The following is a 23033-nucleotide window of genomic DNA, read 5'->3' on the forward strand; positions in this document are numbered from 1 at the left end:
TAATCCCCCACTGGATGATCCTGGCTCACCAGCAACAGGTATCAAACTCGCCAAGGTACTGAGCAAGGAAAGAGAAAGTCAGCCGCCACGAGAGAACGCGAGGGAGTAGCCCAAGTACCAACCCTTACCGGAATCACCAGGGAGACCGAGACTGAGGCGGCGTTGAACTGTACAGCGCCTGGGGAGGTTCTCTCTTTTCAGTGCTGCCTGCAGCTCATTTTCTGGCCTAGAAAACTGAGTGGCTGATTTGTACACGACTGGGAGGCATTTGTGCACATTGGAGGCATCCAGTAAAAAGCTGTGATATGGGTTCTGTTGGGCTTCTTCCTGATAACTACTACTTCTCAGCAAAAGCCAGGAGGTGGTGGCTTACTTCAGATGTCTGTGCATTCTGGCAGAACTGGGTCCAAGCCAAACAGTCCAGAGCTGGGTCTAAAACCCACTTAGACTCTGGGGGTGTAAGTTTCAGGGTCTTGATTTGACCTATTATAAAGTCAGGACAGATTTGCTCTGGGGGGGCAAGGACTTACCTGGGATCACCCGTTAAACCAAGATCATGCTCCTGGTCCACTCTCAGAACATCCCTGAAGCTCAGGAGTGTTTGCCTCTAGAGAAGTGGGTTGCGCTCATGTCAATTTCACACAGCACTTACTATCCATAAAGATCCCGAAGCTCTTAACTGAACCTGACTCTCAAGAAGCCCAAGACTTCCCTGGCACAGCTGAGCTTTCCCTGAAGAAGACACTACTGCGTTTGCCCCGCTCTATTCCCCCATGAAGCCAGTACTCACTTTTGCCCCATAGAAGAGGCCTGTTTCCCTGTGGGCTTTGAGCCCACCACTGGAAATCAGATCTATGGCAGTAGGATCCATACCCTCTAACACCTGCCTGGATGGAAAAGACACTTACTTTTTCCCCAGCTGACGTGCCACGTCGCAGCGCTTGAACCCTTCCAGGTGATAGAGGCGCTTGGCCAGCCTCTTGGCAGCCTCGCTATCTGCTTTGCAGCCGTTGGCCAACGTGTCCGTGCTGCCGTGGTCGAGCTGTTCGGTGCTGCCCATGTCAGAGTCCGAGTCGGAGAGAGCATCTTTTAAGCTGGCATCGCTGCACGGTGAACAGAAAACAATTACAGAAGCAGACATGGTATTTTTGGAACCCCCGGAGCTTTGCACAAGACAAGACTCAAACTGAATCCCAAATCTCTCTGTCATTCCTGCATTTCCAGAGGAACCTGTGCAGCTCACCTTAACCGGCTGCAAGCTGTTTGCTGGGAAACCAAAGTTTGCCTGATCAGACCTGGGTGGGATGTTTCTTTAATCAGACTCAACTTTTGGAGAACCTCTGAGCTCCAGCCAACAGCTCTGTTGATTGCATTAGTAGGAGTGTTGCCAGCAGATCAAGGGAAGGGATTATTCCCCTTTATTTGGCACAGGTGAGGGCACATCTGGAATATTGTGTCCAACTCTGGAACCTCCATTAAGAGAAGGATGTGGACACATTAGGGAAAGTCCAGCAGAGGATGACAAAAATGATTAGGGGTCTGGAGCACATGACTTATGAGGATCGGCTGAGGAATTTGGGCTTATTTCGTCTACAGAAGTGTGAGGAGTGATTTGAGAGCAGCCTTCAACTACCTGAAGGGGGTTTCTAAAGAGGACAGAGAGAGGCTGTTCTCAGTAGTGACGGATGGCAGAACAAGGAGCAATTGTCTCAAGTTGGAGTGGGGGCGGGCTAGGTTGGATATTAGGAAAAATTGCTTCATTAGGAGGGTGGTGAAGCTCTGGAATGCGTTACCTAGAGAAGTGGTGGAATCACCATCCCTAGAGGTTTTTAAGTCCCTGCTTGACAAAGTCCTGGCTGGGATGATTTAGTTGGGGTTGGTCCTGCTTTGGGAAGGGAGTTGGATTCGATGACCTCCTGAGGTCTCCTCCAGTCCTAGGATTCTCTGATCTATTCCATGCCCTTCAAGCCACAAGTTACTACAGTATTGCAGCCAAGCCAGGTCTTGTCTAAGCATGGGACCCGGGGGGCAGGCACTATAGGCATATGTCAGCCGAAGAACCAGTGGAGGGGTGAAAGGAAAGCCCCAGTAGGCATCTCCCTAAAGTGAATTCAGTACTCGGTGAAAGATAGTGGACTGACAGCTTGGGGGATTGACGTCTGTCCAGAGAAAGTCAATGCAAGTGGCTCCAATGCTCTTCCACCCATGAACTTCAGTATGTGAGGGGAAATCATCCGCTACCACCCAGAAAGTCCTTGGCCTCGCGGCTGAGATGGCCATCGAGGGGCTGGTTGATGCTAACTGAGGTGGAAGGTTGTGAGATGTGGGCATCTGTCTGGTGGGAACTAGACCGAGATCCACCAACCCAGAGATCTGACTGGGAAACAGACTTCCCGACCCAGGACATGTGCTGAGATTTTGATTTTTTTCTTGTTTGGAATTGGACAAAAAAACAAAAACAGCAACAACAACAAAAAAACCCAAACCAAAAAAAACGCTTTTTTTTTTTTTTTAACTGAAAAGCCAAAGAGAAAGGATAATTCATTTTAGGACAATCAAAACATAAATTTAAAAAAATTGTTTGAGGTTGACTTTTATTTTTTATTTTTAACACAAAATAAACATCTACATGAAAAGTCCTTTCAAACCAAAAATGTTACGTTTTCTATTGAAAATGTCAAATGGAAAATTCCAAGAGTTCCCCCCCAAAATTATTTTCAGCTATTTTCTAAACAAAATTTTAATCAACAGCAACATGTTCCCCAGGGAAATTTTGGCTTTGATGAATTCTCATTTTCTGATTCAATATATTTGGTCAATAAATTCCTGATCAGCTGCAATAAAACGCACAACAGCAGTCAGGGTAATAAGATGAATTCACTGATGGCTTGGGCTGTATTTAAGGCAGTAACCAAGAGATGACGCTTCCTTTCCAAACCAATCTCTCTCTCCACTTTGAAATGTTTCATAGGTCTATAGATTTTAAGCTGAGACCATCTGGCCATTATGAACCTCTAATCTGATTTCCTGCATAAAACCGGCCAAAGAAACTCACTCACTAATTTCTCTACCACGCCCCTGACATGTGTCTGATCCATAGTGGAGCTTTTTAGAAAGCTATCCAATATTGATTTGAAGGCCTCAGGTGATGGCAAATCCAACTCATCACTAGATAAATTGTTCCAGTGGTTAATTACACGCACAAATTGACCCATATTTTCTAATCTGAAATTATCTATCTTCGCCTTCCAATCCTGAAACTCATTGTTCATCCTTCTGCTAGATTAGAGCTGTCTACTATCAGGAATCTCTTTCCTATTGTAGATGGTGACAACAGTGATTATTCATGTCGCCTGCATTCATGAGTCCCACTGAATGTGCCCATTTATGATGAGCTTCACCATGGGAAGTGCTTGAGTCAACAGGCCCATGCAGATCGTCTGGAGCTGCCCCTGGTTTTTCCCTTGTATCTTTATATTCATAACACCCTCAGCATTGTAACAGCTGGGGAGGATGTTATTAATATACACTGGGCTAGCCTGCCTATCTAGCTATCCATCCATCTCCATATACTAGCTATAACCATACCCCGGATCTATGTATCTATCCATCCCCATGCGCCCAATCTATCTTGTCTATCATATCTATCTGCCTCTTTAGTAATATGTATTTTCTGCACCATACATATAATAATATGCATTAAGAACAAATGGTGTTAAAAATAAGCTTCATTGTAGAGCAAACCCTCAATTTAACAGACCCCAATTTAACGGACTTTGCAAAAAACAGACACCGTCCGCCAGCCCCTATGCCCCCTGTTAAATAAATGCTGGCTACTTGCCAGAGCCGACGGTGCCACTGCAGCGGCTGGGGCCAGTGAAGGTGAAGGAACTGCCAGAACGTCTGGGCTCGCTGCTGTGGCTAGGGCTGTGGGAGCAGCTGGAGTCAGTGGTCAATATTCAGTAACACAGGAGGCTCTCTACCGGGGGGAGAGACAGCTCAGTGGCTTGAGCCCTGGCCTGCTAAGCCTGGGGTTGTGAGCTCAACCCTTGAGAAGGCCAAACAGATGTCAGGGGTGGTGCTTGGTCCTGCCAAGGTGGCAGGGGACTGGACTAGATGACCTCCCAAGGTGTCTTGCAGCTCTAGGAGATGTACATCTTCAATTATATTGATACCCCTTACATGAGCACCTAGTACAGGGGCACATTTCATTTCTGTGTCCTGACTCGACCAAGCTGGCTGCATTCCTCCCAGGTCTTGGACCACACAGTGCCTCCAGTCCTGCAGATTCTGACTGAACAGACTTTCAGCACTAACAGACACCTCTTACCCCCTATTAATCCATTAAATCAAGGGTTTTCTGTACTTATGCAGCCTAGACAGGCCTATGCATTTTCTGTAACCCTGCTCTTTGTGCTCAAAGTCCAACAATTCTTTGCCTCCACTGACGTAAGCTTTGGCATAGGGAGATATGAATCTGTTCAATGTCAAGATACATTTGTTTGTTGTTTTAGTCCAAGCTAGGTGAGCAGCACCTCAGAGCGGTACCTTGTGGTACGAGGATCGAAAGCAAAGAGAAGGAAGAAACGGGACCACAGATTAAAGAACTGGAACAAATGAGTGGGTTGGATTTCGGTGACACGCAAAGAGATGTGTAACGTGTGAGCTCATTCTATAAATACTATCCGCTGAAATGTGGAACTTTGGGAACACACCCGCCGCGGAAGGGGAATGTAACGTAGCTTCAATACCATCCCAGTCCCGAGCTGAGCTGCCCCGGGGACGCTGCTGGACCGGGTTGGCCCTTCTTCTGTGGGGCGACGTCTTCGTAACGGCTCCTGATGTCGCGGCCCAGGAAAGCGAGCGGCTGAGAGTGCTGGGCTGGCCCCAGCAACGGGAAGAGAGAAGGGGCGGGAAGTCCTGACCTAGGCTGTGCTCAGCCCTTGGCAGGACTGAGTCCCCAGAGCCTCCATATGTAGGAAGCCCAAATGGAAGAAAAGGGGACCCCAAGCGTGAGGCACTGACACAGCCCAGATGTGGGGAGCGAATACCTGTATTCATTTGCCTGGGGGGTGGGGGAGCTTTGAGGTCCCAGACTTTCACTTCGAGGGGGGCGCTGGCGGCGCTTGGCCACCGCGGTGGGGAACAGCAGCCCTGAGGCTGCCGGATCTGGCCTCTGGAGGCCTCCCTCTTTCAGGGGACCCAGGATGGCTCAGAGTCACTGCGGCAGTTCCTATGATGCCCCCCGACTGGTTCCTGGTGCTGAGGGCGGCCAGGGCAGCTGAATAGTGGTGCCTCAATGGCTCCAGTGCTCAGCCTGGCACCTAGAGGCTCCAGGCTCTGGGTAACACAGAGGTAACCTTTGCCCCCACCCCGGGCTTCAGCTCGTAGACGTGGGAACCAGCAGCACCACACCACCTCCGGTTCCTGGCCCAGCGCCCAGGGCCCCAGCTGACTCCCCCTGTGTGCCACTCACTTTGCTGCCAGCTTGATACCCATGGAACCAGGTGCTGCCCGCTGGTGACCCCTCCCCGGCACAGGGAAGGGCTGGGGCAACAGTCCTCTGCCCCCGGCCCCCCCCCGCCTCTTCCGCGCCCTTTCCCCACCCCTGCCCTGCCTCTTCACCCAGCCAAAGCAGCAGCCCAGGAGCCTACTGGGGCCAGAGGAGCTTTGCTTCCCTGGCTGCTGTGTCACGCGCCTGCCAGGGAGTGCAGGGAGGAGGGGCAGGCAGAGCCCTGCTGCCGGCTCTGCACCCAGGATCCTGGCTACTGCCTCGTGGGTCCAGGGCCCTGCTGCTGCCTCCAGGCCTGGGGTCCTATCTTCCGGCCCTGTGCACTGAGGTCCTCAGCTGCCAGCCCTGCTCCTGGCCTCAGCTGGGGGCGGGGAAGGAGAGGAGTAAGAGGGGGTGTCAGCACCCCCGCTCTAAAAACTGGTCCCGCCCCACTCTTTGTGCTGGCTGCTCCTGGGCCAGCCTGGAGACGCCAGAGTCAGGGCACAACACGTCCAGAGGCCGGGGCTGCTCAGTCATCACGCGGACAAAGCTCACAAAGTCAGTGGCAGGTTTACTGGAGTCAGTGCGGAGGGAAGACATCATGACTGGTTCAGATAGAGGGCCAAATCCTGCCCAGCAATCAGTGAGTGCAGCTGCAGTGTCTTCAGTGGGAACTGTGGACCTCTCCTGGTGGGTGGACATTTGGTGGGTTCCATCCCCACTGGGGACAGTGAACACTGGGCAGCTGAATAGGCACAAAGACTCCTAGAACACTAGCACTGGAAGGGACCTCGAAGGGTCACTGAGTCCAGGCCCTGGTCCACATGGCCGCCCCGCCCACCTCTTACACTCTGAAGGTGAAAGGTCAGAGGCTCACCAAATCATGACACTGGGGTGTGATTCCTTCTCCCTGCCCCTTGGGGATGGCAGGGAATCACAGAATCCCAGGGCGGGAAGGGACCTCAGGAGGTCATCTAGTCCAGCCTGCTGCTTCAAGCAGGATCAACCCCCACGAAGTCATCCCAGCCAGGACCTTGTCCAACCTCAACTTAAAAACCTTGAGGGATGGAGAATCCACCACCTCTTTAGGCAAAGCATTCCAGTGCTTCACCACCCTCCTGGGGAAGTAGTTTTTCCTAATATCTAACCTACACCTCCCCCTCTTCAACGTCAGACCATTGCTCCTTGTTCTGTCATCTGACACCGCTGAGAAGTTTCTCACCCTCCTTTTTAGTGCTCCCCTTCAGTAAGTTGAAGGCAGAAATTAAATCACCTCTAAGTCTTCTCTTCTGTAAACTAAACAAACCCAAATCTCTCAGCCTATTCTCATAGGTCTTGTGCTCCAGCCCCTTAATCATTTGTGTTGCCCTCCACTGAACCTGCTCCAGCAAATCCACATCCTTTTATACTGGGGGGCCCAAAACTGGACACAATATTCCAGATGTGGCCTCACCAGTGCTGAATAGACGGGAACAACCACTTCTCTAGATCTGCTCGAAATGCTCCTCCTAATGCACCCGAGGATGCCGTTAGCCTTCTTGGCTACAAGGGCACACTGTTTACTCATATCCAGCCTTTCTTTAATGTAGCTCCTGTGCCGGCCACATCACACAGCATTCTCCTCCGTAATTCAGATGGACACATTTCCTCCTGTTACAGCTATTGCTCATGTAAGTGACTTTGGATTGTGCCATCCTTCACGCTTACCCAGGGCTCTGTGGCGAGATGGTAATTGTCTGTTTATGCCTGGCCCTGACTATGGTCCTGATAGGAGAGAGAGAATGATGGACACATGTCCTTTCCTAAGGAAAACTGTTCACTGTGGCATGTACGCAGGGAAGCATGGGGAGAATGAAGTCAGACCACTAATAGTCCTTAGTGTCTAGGGAGCTCCATTCAGATTACCGGGCCACCCCCCAAAAAAGACAGTCCTGGCCCCAGAGCTCACAGTCTGCCTTACCTGATGGAGTTAATAAGCTTCGAGGTGTCTTCCTCAGCCCCGTCAACATGGAATCCATTGGGGATATTTTTCAAGGACAACCGGCTGAGCACATTCTCCGACCGGCTGCTGGTTATCGAGTGCCTCAGAGGGCTCCCCAAATCCCCCTCTGCTGGCTTCATGGCCGCTTGCTCTTCCTTATCTGCTGCCATGTGGTGCAGGGCTCCTTTGTGCTGGGCAACCAGTTTCTGCTCCCCAAGTTCTGGGCTTTCCTTGACCCGTTGCTGAATCAGCGGGGTGAGCGGTGCCTCAAAGCTGACACAGCTGTCTGTCTCGTCTGTGAGGGAGAGCACGTCCAGGGAGTCCAGGCTGCTGTAGTACGTGCCCTTCATAAGGTCGGACTCCACGATTTTTTCAAAGGTCGAGCTGAACCCATCCCTGATGTCTTTCAACTGCAACTGCTCCTTGTCATCCTCTGAGCAGCCGTGCTTGGCCTCTCCAGCGGCGAACCTGCAACACAAGGGTAGATGCATGAAATACCCGGCTTCCCCTCCCAGGGCTCAGGTGCACCTGACTAGGAGGACAGCCTGGAGGCTGGAGGGCTAATCTGAGGGTCAGGAGCAGCTCTCTGCTCTGCCCCAGAAACCCTGCGTGGCCGCAGGCAGGTCACTTCGGCCTGAGCGCACAGGAGCGAGGTCTGTAAGTCCCTGTTCCGGGAGCACTGTGAGACCCCAGTCTCCCGCAGCGCCTTGGCGGTAGGTTCTCCCTCACGGGCCAGGTTCAGGTCATGGGGCGCCTGCGCCATTGCCATCCTCTAGGTGCCTGAGCGGCTGCCTTTGCCTCCACCCCACAAGCATACGCTAGGCGGGAATTCCTGGGCTTGACCGCCGCAGGCCGCCTGCCAGATCAGGCTTCTCAGGCGAGTTCACACACAAAAGAGCTGGGGCAGGGGCAGATGAACTCTCCTCTTGGCCCAGGTTAGGGCACTCACCCCCGGCTGTGGGAGACCACAGTTTAAATGCCCCCTGCAGAGGGATCGGCCCCCTTTGTGACCAGGGCTCTAACCACTGGATTTTACGGTGCTTTGGGGCAAGGGGGCTCCCTCCATCTCAAGCCACTGCACTGTGGATAAACACCTGAGGAGCGACTGCAACAGGCGGCCAGGACCCTGGGTCTCCCTGCTGGGCAAGGGCTCGACACACCATGCTACAGGGGCTTGTGCTCTCGCTTGTCCGCTGGCCCAAGTGGCAATTGGCGAGAGCGAGGAGCGAGCTCTGGAGCAGAGATGGGCTCTGACCCACTGCTCCGGAGCTCCACCCTCCAGGACCATGGAATGCTGGTCCCAGCTGCCCAGCTGACCCCACCAATCCAAACCCACCAGACTCAACTGGGGACGCTTGCGTCTGAGTTAGCAGCTGGGCCCAGCTCCGTAATGGGCTGATGCTGACATGCTAGGACTCTGGAGAAGCTGAGAGTGGACCTTCTCTACTGACTGTATCTCCTTAACAGCAAAAGCCCTCCCAGCGCAGCTCTGAACAGCCCTGCACTCTGGATCTAGATCAGAGCTCGGCAGGGCAGCTGTGTCTCTGCCGTCACCTGTTCCAGTCTCAACCGCGAGTCAGCTTGAGCTCGTTTATGGCTTTGCCTCAAATCACCACCCATGCTAATAGTTTCGGGGGCAACCCGGCAATTTGAAGGTCGGCTCTGAATCGTTTGGGTTCATTCAAGTACAAAACCACCCCCAAACCACAGGGGTGCAGTGGACCTGAAATGGGCAACGTGCTTTGTGCTGGGTGTGCCAGAGAGGGGAAAGGAGCAGCCTTCGCGCAGAGCCAGCAGAAGTGAAAGTGCCCAAATCTTGTTCGTGCAGAGCAGCTGGTTGGAAACACTCGGGAATCTCATGGGATTCCCAGCTCTGCTTCCAGCAACAGCCATTCACACGGGCTTGTGCAGGGAGCAGGGCTGCCTTTTAGCACCGCAAGCCAGGTGGAAAAGCCCGGAAAGCATTTTTCTTTTTCCCGATTGTGTTCCTTTCTGCTCCTTGGGACACATCCCAATGAGTGCAGGCCCCTCTACCTCAGGAGCAGGATGCGCTGCGCTGGGAGTTCTGTGGTGCACCTTCACTATGCTGCCGTTACCACCAACCTGAAGTTTTCCACCCTTGGGATCACCCTGCGGAGGGTTTTTCAATGCACTGTTAAAAGGGTGCCAGGGTACTGCTGACTCTGGAGGCCCAGAAAAGGTGTGTGAATGGATGCAAACCTGCTATGGTTATTCCTTTTCTGGTACTCCCTTCATGGTGCTGTACAGACATCTAGGACAATACAGCTCCTGCCCTGTGGAGCATCAAACCCGAACCTTGTATGGCCTGTAGGGGTTCAGAATGAGTTGTCTACTGGGGGAAAAAAACCAGGGCTACGTCTACACGTGAAGCCTACATCGAAGTAGCCTATTTCGATGTGGTGACATCGAAATAGGCTATTTCGATGAATAACGTCTACACGTCCTCCAGGGCTGGCAACGTCGATGTTCAACATCGACGTTGCGCAGCACCACATCGAAATAGGCGCAGCGAGGGAACGTCTACACGCCACAGTAGCACACATCGAAATAAGGGTGCCAGGCACAGCTGCAGACAGGGTCACAGGGCGGACTCAACAGCAAGCCGCTCCCTTAAAGGGCCCCTCCCAGACACACTTGCACTAAACAGCACAAGATACACAGAGCCGACAACGAGTTGCAGACCCTGTGCATGCAGCATGAATCCCCCGCTGCAGCAGCAGCAGCCAGAAGCCCTGGGCTAAGGGCTGCTGCACACGGTGACCATAGAGCCCCACACGGGCTGGAGAGACAGCGTCTCTCAACCCCCCAGCTGATGGCTGCCATGGAGGACCCCACAATTTCGACGTTGCGGGACGCGGATCGTCTACACGGTCCCTACTTCGACGTTGAATGTCGAAGTAGGGCGCTATTCCGATCCCCTCATGAGGTTAGCGACTTCGACGTCTCGCCGCCTAACGTCGAAGTTAACTTCGAAATAGCGCCTGACGCGTGTAGCCGCGACGGGCGCTATTTCGAAGTTAGTGCCGCTACTTCGAAGTAGCATGCACGTGTAGACACAGCTCAGGTGTGTTTGAATCCTCCCCCTTTCCAGCCTCTGGGTGCAAGACCTGAGAGAACCTGAGACTGTGGTTCTGCTGCGGGTTTTCAAGCTCATTATGAACCAAACGAGATCACAGCACTTACTAGCAGTCCTGACTTCCAGCTCTGTCCTGGACAATGTATTTATACCTTCTATAAAAATCTCCTTGTGCAGAACTCACCAATGCTGCAAGATGGCCCAACAGCCGTCAGCGCCAGCTTGGCTGCCGGCTTGGGGAAAGGTACTCCCACCCGTGGGAGCAAGCAAACCAGAAAGGAGCTAGCACAGATTGCCCCTGGCCTCAGTGCAAAATGCCAGGACCTGGTTCTACAAGGCCAGGATGGACCCTCACAAGGGCACGGCTCCAAGTCTGGAACACCTGCGTGGGGGGGAGTGCAGGGACTCAGAGATGAACCCCCCCACAAATTCAAGCGTCTCAGGGTTGGCGCTGGGCCCATACCCCTACTGTGCCAGTCTCCCTGAACAAGCCCAGCCAGCCCTGCACTCTGCCCCTCCCTGCAGAGCACAGTGCCATTAGCTGTGGAGTTAGCATTTCCCTTCTTCCTGAGGTCCTAGTGATTTAGTGCCGGCGTACGTTGCCATGATAAATGAACGCTGCTCCCTTGCAGGGAACATGTTAATGAGCCACAGGCAGAGACGGGAAATAAGGATGTGTTCCATAACATTTTCCACCAGCATCACGTTATTGCACGGTGAGCAAATAAAGCCCAAGGGCAGCAATTGTAGGGGCCGGTTTTGTAAAATCTCTCGCCAGTACGTACCCACCTGTAAACGCCCCCAGCTCACCCGTCCCAGAAAGGGTAAGAGCATGATGGGGTCCATATAGTGGGGGGTGCTGAGACCCATCGAACACAAGGTAACCCCATAAAGATGGAAATCACTTCAAGTCAGGGGCATGGCAGCCCCCCGCCAAAACTCCAGCCCCTCTGCCAGGCGATGAAGGTAAAGAGCTCTGCTTTTCCTGCTGCTCCCTGGTGCTGCCGAAGGCAAACAGGAGAGGGCAGCATTGGGCTGGCGTTTCTCTGGGCGATCTGGAGCCTCTCCATGCTGGATGACAGTGTGAACAAAGGGACTTGGTGTCAGGCCCACGGGGTTTCGAAGGAACGGGTGCATGGGGTTATTGCAGCTGGGCTCCTGTGTGCTGAAAACCACCTGATCGCTCTTTGCACGGAGGATCCAGGACAGCACGGCACCGATCGAGTCGGGTCCATGACTCTGCTGACAACGTTGTGTGTTGTGGCTGGCTTTCAGTGCCGGGTCTTGTTAATGCAGTGCCATTGGGGAGTATGGCTCCGTTAGCTGCAGAGAATAGCTCAAGCCTGTGCTCAGTAAACGGATGCTTTTATCTTAATCAAGCATCTGTCACCACGAATCCACAGGTTCCCAGCCTTGGTGTCATCCTGGGGAGGAATTTTCAGTGCCTAGTTAAAATGTGCTGTCGTCATTTCAGCATCCCAGGAATGCTGCGATGCCATCAGGCAGCTGGCGGTTGTACTGTGAGGCTGTTCTGGTTACCCCAGCTTGACAGCTACAAGGGTGCAGCCGTGGGATGGGGTCACCACCCTGAGACCACACCACTGTCAGCTTGGGGCTGATCATGCACCAGTGTGTCGTACAACTGCCGAGGAACAGATGTAACCCACACACCTATCAGAGGTGGTTCACTGTCCCATTTACTGGCACTGAGACCACGTATGGAGAGAAGGAAGATGTCTCCAAGACAGCCATAGGTGAGCACCAGTCCAGCAGTCCCAGGTTCAGTTCCACCTGTTGGTGTTACCAGTGGGAGCTTGTCTGGGATTTGAACCTGGGCTCTCTTACAGCTTAGAGCATGGGCCTCTACTGCTTGAGCTAGAAGCCAACTGGCTCCGAGCTAAGGCTGTAGCAGACACTCATTCTCTCTCTCTCTCTGTACACGGTCTAGCTGCCACAACATGCGACACTGAACCACACCCAACTGGTGTGTGCTTACACAAACACAGCACTTGAATCCAAGCCATCATGGAGTGTTTCACCAAGGCCCACCTATGGCAAAAGCCCCATTCCACCCCCCAAATTTGTCTGGCTGCAGCACAACTGAGTTTTGAAATCTTACACTGTGGCCCTACAGGAAGAAGTTAAAACATCTTTGCCTCTGCCTGTGTCTGTGACAGCCCTGGACGTGTCTGGGGCTTCTCTGGTTAAGCTGAGCTGGTTGCGCCAGGAGCTTTGAAATCAAGGGCTGTGCAGAGAAGCTTGACTGTGAATGCTGCCTCAGTGCAGATCCTGGTGGGCTACCTGCAGAGTTTTCTCTACTTGTGTCCAAGCCTGAGAGGTTTGCAGGCACTTGGGTGATGCTGAAGGATGTGCCATTTGCTACCGTGGAGGTGAGAAGTGAAATCACCCATAGTGTCGGTTTCCCATATGGAAACAATAGTTAGACTCCTGCTTAAAAGCCCCGTGATGAATAATTTCTCCAGCTGGAATGGCCCATCCTTGGGGGAGGTTATGGAGAACATGGAGGCTGAACAACCAGCAATATTGAACTTCTTTGTGGTTCTTCAGACCTTGGTCTGGTGCTGAGCTGGTGGGTATGTGGATGGTCTCATCCCGGTGACGGATGAGGATGGGAGGTCTGCAATCATCCTTTTATATCTGTTACTGTCACCTGCCTTTCATGCCGTGGACCAGAAGGTGATTTCGATACATCTTCTAGCCGGGGTTGGCCATGCAGGGTGTGCTGTGAAAAGTTGACTTGTCTCTGGACAGTGGCTCAGCAGGGGCCTGGTGCAGGAACTTCTTTGGACTGGTTCTATCCCCTTTTTCTGAAAGCACCCAGAGAGCGGTCCTGGTCCCGAGGGCACTCTTCTGTGCAGTACTTAGGGTTTCGCTCTGTCACCCCCTGGATGGGGCCTTTCCATACATTATTGGCTGGTGGCAGCTCTCAGCCTTGTCCTTCCATCTCTTCTAAGGCAGCTGATGTGCGAGGGAGGAATTCAGCTGATCTCGAGCTGAGCCGGGGGCCCCAGGGCATGTGAGCTGTTGGAGACTTGATGCAGACTAGGTTGGGATAGTGAAGGGAAGGAAGTAAAGGAGATGGCGCTGATCATGCCAGTGCCCTTTCCCTGCTTTACCCGGCTGTCTTGCTGGCTGTCTCACCGGCTGGTGGATGTGATCATCCCAGATGCATCGTATCAGCCATGCTCGCTACAGAGGTTACATCCCTTTGACAGATGTGGCCCTTGCTCCAAGCCCCCTGCATCCTGGCCATGGGCTGGGTGTCATGTGCTCCCCACGCAGCCATATCATCCAGCTGATGGGCCAACCCAGCTAGAAAAGAATGTGATACCACGGGGGAAGCAGTGAGCCTCCTTGGAAGGACGGCAGGCCTTGGCCCTGACCCTGACCCTGACCCTGGGCTTTCTAGGGGAAGGGGTCAAGATTGGCTTTCAGATCCGGTCACTGGAGTCCCAGGGACTGGAAATGTGCCCCATGCTCTCTGTGGCACCCTGGCAGGTTGGGTCAGCTCTTGGGTCACTGCTTGAGCAACAGCCCACCTGGGAAGAGGCTGGGGGTAGGGCCCAGATCCCAAGGCCTGGGGCCAGCCTGCAAACCACCTGTTTCCCCAGGTTTCTCTGGGGGGGGGTGTGGGAAGAAGGGTGGGCAGCAAGGGGACTCGGGAGTTGGGTGGTACCTGTGCTGGGAGCTCAGGGTAGAGATGGTGGATGTGGTCTCCTGGCCTACTGATCATCTCTGTTAGTATTCATGAACACAGCTCCAGGGCACCGGATGGGCCTTCAAAAAGCCCGTGGACAGGGAATGCAGAGCGCCCCGGGCTCACGGGGGAGCTGTGTTTGCAGCCAGGTGTGGCAGTGAAAAAGCCAGGCTGGAGGGCAGGTGTTACCACCTCCCATGGCAGGTAAGAGGGACAATGGGCCATGCACAATACTTGAGAACTGCCCAGTCCCCATCCAAATTCAGGGCAAGGGCAGGTTCACCCATGTTCAGGGATGCCAGCCCAAGTTCCCCAACAGCTCCCGGAAGAACAGCCCAGCAGCCGGCCTTACAAAGCAGTATCCTTCTCCCCGTGATTTCCTGCCCCAGGCCGTGGCAGCTCTCCCACCTGCGGCTGCTCTTTGGCAGCAGCCTCTGCCCAAGGGGTTAGGTAGCTCCTTCAGCACCTTTCCTGGGGCCGCAGGTGGTTCTCCGCCCGCTGCTGGCCTGACAGCTGCCTCCTGAATTCCCAGCGTCTTCTGGGACGGGTGGATGGATCCATGCCCCTAGCTGCTTCAGTGTGTGTGGGGGGGGTGGGGGCAGGGGGAACAGGGATGGACAGTCCCGGGGCCGTCCGGCCCCCTACTGAGTGCAGGGACCCAGGTGCCTCAGAATCCCTGAAGCAATCACTAAGGAATCCGAGGTTTCCCTAGCAACTGCCTGGTGGCGGGTGCCCCATAATCCTTAGCTCATGGCTGCCTAGTTACCATGCAAGGTTGATGATGTGTGTCTGTCCTTGGCACCTGGAGAGCCCTGGCAGGCAGAGGAGAGAGACGTTTCCGGGATGGTGTCTGTGGAGCAGTCTGACCCCCTAGCAGATCTCATAAATACTGAGGAGGCTCCAGCCGCTCCTGGCAGCCCCACAAGAGTTTGCTCAGGGCATGGATCTAGCCTGCAGGAGCCAGGATGGGGGACCAGCCCCAGCTAAGCATGGAGAGGGCCCCCTTGCAGGCAGCAGAAGTGAGACGTGACAGTGGATCATAGTTATTGGAGATGGAAAGGGTCTGATAGGTCGCTTAGGCCCAGGCCTTCACAGACTCAGCCACAGCACGCATGTTCAGTTCATTGACTGGGGACTGGACAGGCTGTTAACTGGACCAGATGCCACATGGCCATGACACGGTTCTCCTTGCCTAGGCTGAATCTCTGGAGCTGTGGCTCTCAACTTGAAGCCCAATCAGCACACCGCTGCAGCCCATGGGACATCCTCTGGGCCCTACCGGTAGCAGATATATGGTGTGGATGTGGCCTACCTAACCCAGAGAGCTGCACATGCGGCCGGCGCTGGTCAACGGGTGGAGAACTGCTGCTTTGGAGGCTGGACTAGACTCTTTCACAGACACAACATTTGTCTCCACCTCCAGTCTGTGATCTGCAGAAATGCCTGGTGGATAAGAGAAGACGTCCGCAGAGTTGCAGGGCTCTGGTCTGGACCTCCGTCAAAGTGGGGAGTCTCTAGTGTGACTGCTACAGCCAACGCAGTACACGAGGGTGTCTTTCCTTCTCCAGCCACCTCTCACTTAGCACGCAGCTCAGGCGCTGGCCAGCAAAGGCCTCTAGAGACTTCACTGGGTGTTGGGTTAGGCCATTAGACCCCAGCGCACAGGCTCAGCCCTACCGACCTCCCGCAGACGCCTATAACATCATCCCCATTAATGATCCGGGCGCTGGGTTGGATGGGTAACAAAATGTGGCAAACAGCGGCCCACGTCGTGGAAGCCATCCACACCACCCGGCAGGTGGTATCACCCGAGTCACAGTTTGTGGCTGTGTTTCACAGGGAAACACTGATTGCTTCAGTGTTCCTCATCCTGCCAGTCGTTGGAAGAACATTCACCAGCTGTGACCCTAATGAGCAAGTTCGTCTACGTGGTGCGTCAACCAACGGTACCATCAGTTTCTCTGTGCACCACGACAAGTATTGGGGGAGAGCCCTGTTAGTCTGTCTCCACAAAAACAACGAGAAGTCTCGTGCCACCTTACAGCCTGACAGATTTATCGGAGCATAAACTTTTGTGGGCAAAGACGGAGCATCTGATGGATGGAGTCAATGCCCACGAAAGCTTATACTCTGATAAATCTCTTAGTCTATAAGGTGCCACAGGACTTCTTGCATATGCGTCACGAAAAGATGCTGGACTTAGAGAGGGCTTGTGTCAGCAGCACGTGTGGCAGGGCCAGGGCAGAGAGTCCCTCAGAGGGAGCCCAGACAAGCAGAAGGGCCTGCGGAGCAATCACAGGCAGCTGGGCGGGAGATGGCTCAGCCTGAGTGGGGCCAGCTGACTCCAGGACTGGTGTAACAAGAGGCCTTTAAAAGCCCTTCACCGTGGGAAGGGCAGGGAGGGAGCGGGAGAGGTGAGCGGGAGTGGCGAGGAGACCAGAGCAGGTTTGAGAGGAGCAGAGAAGAGGACCAGGAGCACCAGAAGTCACAGGGCGAGAATGGGAGCTTCAGCAGATCAAGAGGGAGAACCTGCTACAGCTGCAGCCTGGAGAAGGTACCGGGGGAATCGGTTGGGGAAGTGGCCCAGGGAGAAGAGCTGCTGTACTCAGGGCCAAGGGAGTCAGCCCTTCCCACCAGCAGCCGCAAAGGGCCCCCGGGCTGGAACCCGGCACGAGGGGCAGGGATGGGGTTCCCCCCAGACTACCCCTCACCCCAGCGAGGGCAACTGGGCCCTTAAGTGGGTCCAGTGGACTGAGCAGAGGCCAGAAGCCCAGGAACAAGACTGACTATCACACAAGAGTCAGAGATCCCGGGGTAGGAGGGTGACAGGTTGGTTCCTGCATCACTGCAGAGCAGGAATCCCTGTTCTCTGCAGACTCCTTTGTAGCTCGCTGCTTAGGGTGACTTTGCATGTGATCCTGGGCCTGCTGCCCTCCCTCCCTGCTCCTTCTAGGTTGGAGCAGGGGCCTTTTCATGAGGGCTCACCCTTCCCTGATCTTCAACAGACACGGCAGTTTGGGGTCAGTGTCAGGCCCAGCCTTAGGGGGAGGTGAGCAAGCTCCAAATCCCAGGGGCATCTGCCACCCACTGGCCAGGCCCCGTGGTCAGCCTGGTGCCTTGGGCCCCACCCAGCAGCCAGGCCCCACCCACCTGCGGGGCCCCGCCAGGCCAGCTCACTTCAAGCCGTACCTCCAAGCCCACAAGTAGCCAGGTAACAGCCCTGCTTCCTGGCACTGGGGAACAAGCTGTTCCGGACCATCACGGCACCCATCACCAGCTTGTCTGCTACTCCCATAAAGCTCTATTCCTTAAAGTGGCCATGCCCTGCAGCAGGACGTGCTGGCCTCCAGCTCCTTCACTGCGCTAGACCGCCCACTCCCTGACTTGGATTTGCAACGATTTTATGTACTCCCACTTGACACTAATGTTGGAAATTCAGGTTTCATCCACCTGGGAAGACAATGCTGCCTGGAGAATGGCGCACATCCCCAGGGCACACGAGCGAGCGAGGAGAACCAGAGAGGGGCAAGGTTTTCAGCCGGTTTAAAACTGTTTGGATAAAACGCTCTCCCCGCCTCCCGTTTTGGCACCATTCCACTGAAGAAGAGGTGGGACCATGTAACTGCACCAGGCAGGACCCAGATGCTGGTAGAGAGCTGTGACACCTTCTCCCGAGAGCCCCCTGCATGGGTGGACCAAAGGACACAGCTCCCAATGCTGCAGCGATTGCAGGAGAGCTGGAATAACTCAAAGAGGCCACTCGGGCTACGTCCACATGGTGGGCTCTCTTTTGGGATTTGGTGGTATCCCGAAACAGATGCCCATGACTACGCAACGTGCCCGTTGTCTTGAACCCGTTTGAGATAATGGGTGTGCTATTCCTTGTGAACCTCATTGCAGGACGAGTACCGGGGTATCTTGCAATAGGGCATTATTTCAACTTGTGGGGCCATTTAGCCAGCGCCATTTGCCGAAATAGCCTATGTCAAGGTTAGGGCGCTGTCCGGACAGAGCCTAAATTACACCTGGACCTCCCCTGTCCCCCAGGGCAGGGAGAGAACAAAGTGGATTTCATGGCACCTCTTCACAGGTCGTGAGTTCTGGACTGCACGCTGGAGTGGCTCACTGCAGAATCTCACCCTCAGGGTCGTTTGACCCCTGATTTTACCGCAAGTGACTAATGAACACCATGCAGAGCAGATGTCTTCGTTAAACAGCCACCAGCCTCACCTCTCCGGTGAAGGACAGGTAGGCCACAATAAATATCGCAGAGCCCTCTCAGCTGCCCTGCTGCAAAGCTACGCCCACAATAGCTGCAGTGACCAAGGGGGGACACACTATCTTCCAGGCCTCTTTCTCCACCATGAAGCACACGGACACAAACTGCCTGTTCTAAAGCCCTTTTGTGGTTGCTTTTCACTCAGCTTTTCAGGGAACCAGAGCAAATGTCCTTTCACCTCAGCCTGCTTCCCTTTCTCTCCTCCCTCCCGCTCTGCCCGGGGATCCCCAGCCCTCCCGGGCTGCCCCATGCCTCAGGTCTTCATCTGCAGAAGCCAAATCCAGCCCTCACCCCGCTCCCACTTCCGCGACCCAGAAGGAGACAAAGTGAGGTGACGCCTCACGTCCGAGATGAAGCAAGACCATCCCAGTCAAGGTCAAAAGAGTTTCACCCACAGGAAAGTAACAGAGAGGAAGCCGTGCTAGTCTATACACTATCAAAACAAAAAGCAGTCAAGTAGCACTTTAAAGACTAGCCAAATAGTTTATTAGGTGAGCTTTCGTGGGACAGACCCACTTCTTCAGACCATCGCCAGACCAGAACAGACTCAATATTTAAGACACAGAGAACCAAAAACAGTAAGCAAGGAGGACAAATCAGAAAAAGATAATCAAGGTGAGCAAATCAGAGAGTGGAGGGGTGGGGGGGAAGGTCAAGAATAAGATTGAGCCAAGTATGCAGACGAGCCCCTATAGTGACTCAGAAAGTTCCCATCACGATTTAAACCATGTGTTACTGTGCCGAATTTGAATATAAAAGCCAGCTCGGCCGCTTCTCTTTCCAAAACAGTGCGATAATTCCTCTTCAGTAACACACATACCTTGAGGTCATTGACAGAATGCCCCATTCCATTAACATGCCCACAGGAAAGCGTCTTCATAGAGATTGGAAATAGACTCTGGGGCCCTGGGGCCCATAGACATGTCCTGGACCTGACTCAGTCAACATTCAGTTTTGGGTTTGTCTACCTAAAGCAGCAATGAGGATCAGTAGAGAATGAATTCCAATGCACATCAACGACATGTTGTGCACTGAGTGGCTTGCACAGACTCTGCGGGTGAACACACTAATGCACATTAACATGCATGTTGAGTTTGCACCAGCAAGGTGCTGTTCGTGTGTGAATCGGTGATGTGCATCAGATGGGCACTAGATTACCCCTCGCCAAGCCCTGAGTTTTAAGACATGGTGAGACCCTGCATCTGATGGAACTTGGCCTTGTGAGGTGGAGTGACCTGCCTATTCAGTGGATTAGATTAAATAGCATGGAAGACATTTGCGTGGCGCATAGGCGAGGATCTTTATCTTTACTTGCATTACCCTCAGTCTCTGTAACAGAATTGAAATAATGATACATCCAGCTGCCTGGGTGTCTTGTCCAGTAATTCTTTCCATCATTATTGGGTATGGTGGCACGCGGAGAGCAACGGTTATTTATGTAACTGAACTGAGCGGGATATTTACACAGGGTGCTGCACCTTTCTTTTCTTGCTGGTTAATTTGTTGTAAAAACACCTGCCCACGTTTGCTGTATTTGCCGGACAGGGTCCTGCATCTGTAATTTCCCTTGCATTCTTCAAGTCCTCCAGGTTTTGTGCTGAAGGCAGCCCCCTCGTGAGGAGCTGTGCTAAGGAGCTATGGACGAGAATTCGAGCTCTGTCTGGCCATTCATCTTCTTGGAGAAGAAATGAATCGGCATAGGCCAATGCTGTCAAACGTAGGGACCACCATAACCATCTAAGGAGCACCCACCTTGGAAAACAGTGTGCCCAATGCTTGTTTAAATTAAAAATCCCCCTGCTGGTTTGAAGTTCTAGTTACACAAAAATTAGGACCATGGACTCAGCTGGCTTGGATGACTTATAAGAAAAACGATGTGATGTCAGTGATAAAGGAAGCTCACGCACAAGGACTCGAAAGTGTCTGATCCTGCATTGCCTGCTGGAGATGTGCTGGGAAGAGGGAAGCTGGAACAGAGGGAAAGAACTGGGCTCCCAGCTGGTAACCAAGAAATGGTTCCTAGCAGGGCTCTCTGCTGGAGCGCTGAAGTATTTTGCAGTTGTTTCTGGGGCGTTCTTCACCCTGTACCGGGTTTAGGGTTTATGCTAGATTGTAATGAAGCCTAAAGAAATGCACAAATAGCAAAGCAAGTTCTTGGATTAGAGAGCACAGTCAGGCTGTGCTCAGTTCCAACCTTTGATGTGGCATTTCAACGCTTCACACCTTTAGCATGCCCAGGGCCTCCCACAGTGGTCCACGGTTGCATCTTTGTTGTGTCCTAAGTCTTCAGCAGATAGCTCTTCTGCAAGCGATCTCAAAGAAAGCATTATCCCTCCATCAGCTCTGAGCTCGCACAATACGGGCATAATTGCATTGGCATTAGCACGCTTCACTGTGTGCCAGTGTCTGTATTATATTTTAATTGGTGTCCCCAGTGTTCACTGAAACCACATGGCTGCTCTTCTGGCTTTGGTCCGGGCAGACTCTCCCCTCGTCCTCCCCATCGCCAGACATCTGAGGAGCTGTTTCAATGAACTGCTGTGGAGTTTCCCTGGCCCAAACTCGGTGGCTGGTCTCAGGCTGTGGCTTCACATCCCCACGTCCCCATTGCTGAGCTGCTTATCAGCAGAAGACTGAGGAGGACAGCCATGCCCCAGGCTTTGCAGTGAAGGAAAATTCATTCTTAGGGAACTAAGGAGTTACTGAGGACTCAAACTGCTGCAAAGCACCATTTATCTTCCTCCTGCTGGTTGCGGGGAAGCCAAGCAAGGGGCTGCCCTCTTTTTTTCTAAGGAGGCTGTTCCACAAAATATTCCATCTCCTATTTGGAATTTTCCCTGTCTCCCTGCTTGGTGCTTGCACACTTCTGAAACTGTTCTCCCAGCCTCGGTCAGAGTCATCCCAGCTCTTTCTGCTCCACTCTTACATGGGACATGCATCACTCCAATCACTCGCAGCGCTCTTCCTCGGACACTCTGCAGCCAGCCAGCCTCTTTCGCGAGACCACACGTCCTGCAGTGGAAGAATCACCAAGACTCTGCTCACCCAGCTTGGATGCCTGATCGATAACACTGCTAGCCTTTAAGGCGCTACAGGACTGCTTGTATTATTTTTGTGAAACTCTGATGATGACCGTTTGGCAAGAGCTTTGCAAAAGGAGAGGGCATCACAGAACTCAGTGAGGGAGGGCCAAGCCAGCCAGGAGACCTGCAAGGTTATATGCTGAGCTATGGGAGGGGTGGGGAGAATAGGATGCACATTTGTCTGAGCAGTGAAAGAAATAGAGTGAGAATCCCAGTTACCTTAGCTGCTGCTCGGCGTCCTCTTCACTCAGCACCTCTGGAGTGTCCAGGAAGGTTTGCAAATGAACCCCAGAGGGCAGCTCGCTGTATAGCTCCTGGGAGGGAGAATCCCTCTCCTCCGAGTCCGGGTCGCTTCTCCCTGCGGCCGCACTGCCCTGCGCCTCTGCCACCTCCTTGTCATCAAAGTCCCCCTCCTGTCTGGGCTCAAACTCTGCATGCACGCCGTTCGTCAGCGCCGGGCCAGCGACGCTGCTGCTGTTGCTCTCTGACGGCTCTTGCTGCCCCCCGATGTGCTGCATTTCCCGCTGCTGCTGTACGCCTGGCGCCATTTCCACAGGGTCAGCCCCATGGCCAGGGCTGTCATTGGCCAGGCTGTTGCGTTCGCTTGCTTTGGGTGGCTCGGCTTGGCACAGGAGGCTGGCTTTGTCGCTGGAGGGATCTGCCGGCGCCTCACTCCCGTTAGCACAGGGCAGCATGGCTAGCTGTGAGCCCGAGCTCGGAGGCTCATTATACTCCACGGAAGCTAAAGGCTGATGAATGTTTTCATTCATGTTCAGCGGGTTCGCGCCGGGCTGGCACCACTCCTTGCCCTGAGTTACCCCAGGCCGGGTATTACCTGCAAAGGAGGAGAAAGAGAAAATTGTGAGCCTCTGAAATTAACAACATGACTGTCTCATGACCGTTTCAAAGGGCGGAGGAAGGAGACAAACTCACATCACCCCCAGCATCCAGAATCCCGGGACACAGCTGGGTGAGTGCTGCTTCTCAGGGGTGGCTGGAGGGGGGTGAAAACTTTCAACACTCCCACCCTCCCCTCAAAACAGAAGCCGGGGAGGTGGCGCGTGTCAATCATCTTTGTGCTTTTGGCCTGTGCGACAGAGGGAAGCAGCCGTATGATCCAAACACCGTTACAGTCTGAAGAGATCAACCTCTCTTCTCGGAGCAGCAGGAGGCTGGGGGAGGCACTTGTGTGGCCGGTGCTCCTAGAAAGTGCAGAGCCGGCACCCGTGAGACCACACGGTCTGAGGGCCCAGCTCAAAGGCACTTGTCCCTGTGCTCAGGATGTGACTCTGTCCTCCCGAGTGGCTGGAAAGATTTGAATCTTTTACAGGTTGAAGCTCTCTGCTCCGGCACCCCTGGGACCTGACCAGTGCCAGACCAGAGA

The 23033-nt window shown here is 53.7% G+C and overlaps 1 protein-coding gene across 1 annotated transcript in view; it reads right to left on the reverse strand.

Moving 5' to 3' along the window:
• Positions 1 to 22419, reverse strand: part of PSD2 (pleckstrin and Sec7 domain containing 2) — a 70974-nt gene extending 48555 nt beyond the window's left edge. Inside the window, exons 1-3 of the mRNA XM_075009558.1 lie at positions 21869 to 22419; positions 7452 to 7940; positions 909 to 1103 (exon numbers count right to left, since the gene is read on the reverse strand). Of these exons, the coding sequence (XP_074865659.1) occupies positions 909 to 1103; positions 7452 to 7940; positions 21869 to 22419 (1235 nt within the window). The remainder of the gene's footprint in view (positions 1 to 908; positions 1104 to 7451; positions 7941 to 21868) is intronic.
• Positions 22420 to 23033: the final 614 nt, after the last annotated feature.

Source organism: Carettochelys insculpta, chromosome 15 (genome assembly GCF_033958435.1).
Source record: "Carettochelys insculpta isolate YL-2023 chromosome 15, ASM3395843v1, whole genome shotgun sequence".
Lineage (NCBI taxonomy): Eukaryota > Metazoa > Chordata > Testudines > Carettochelyidae > Carettochelys > Carettochelys insculpta.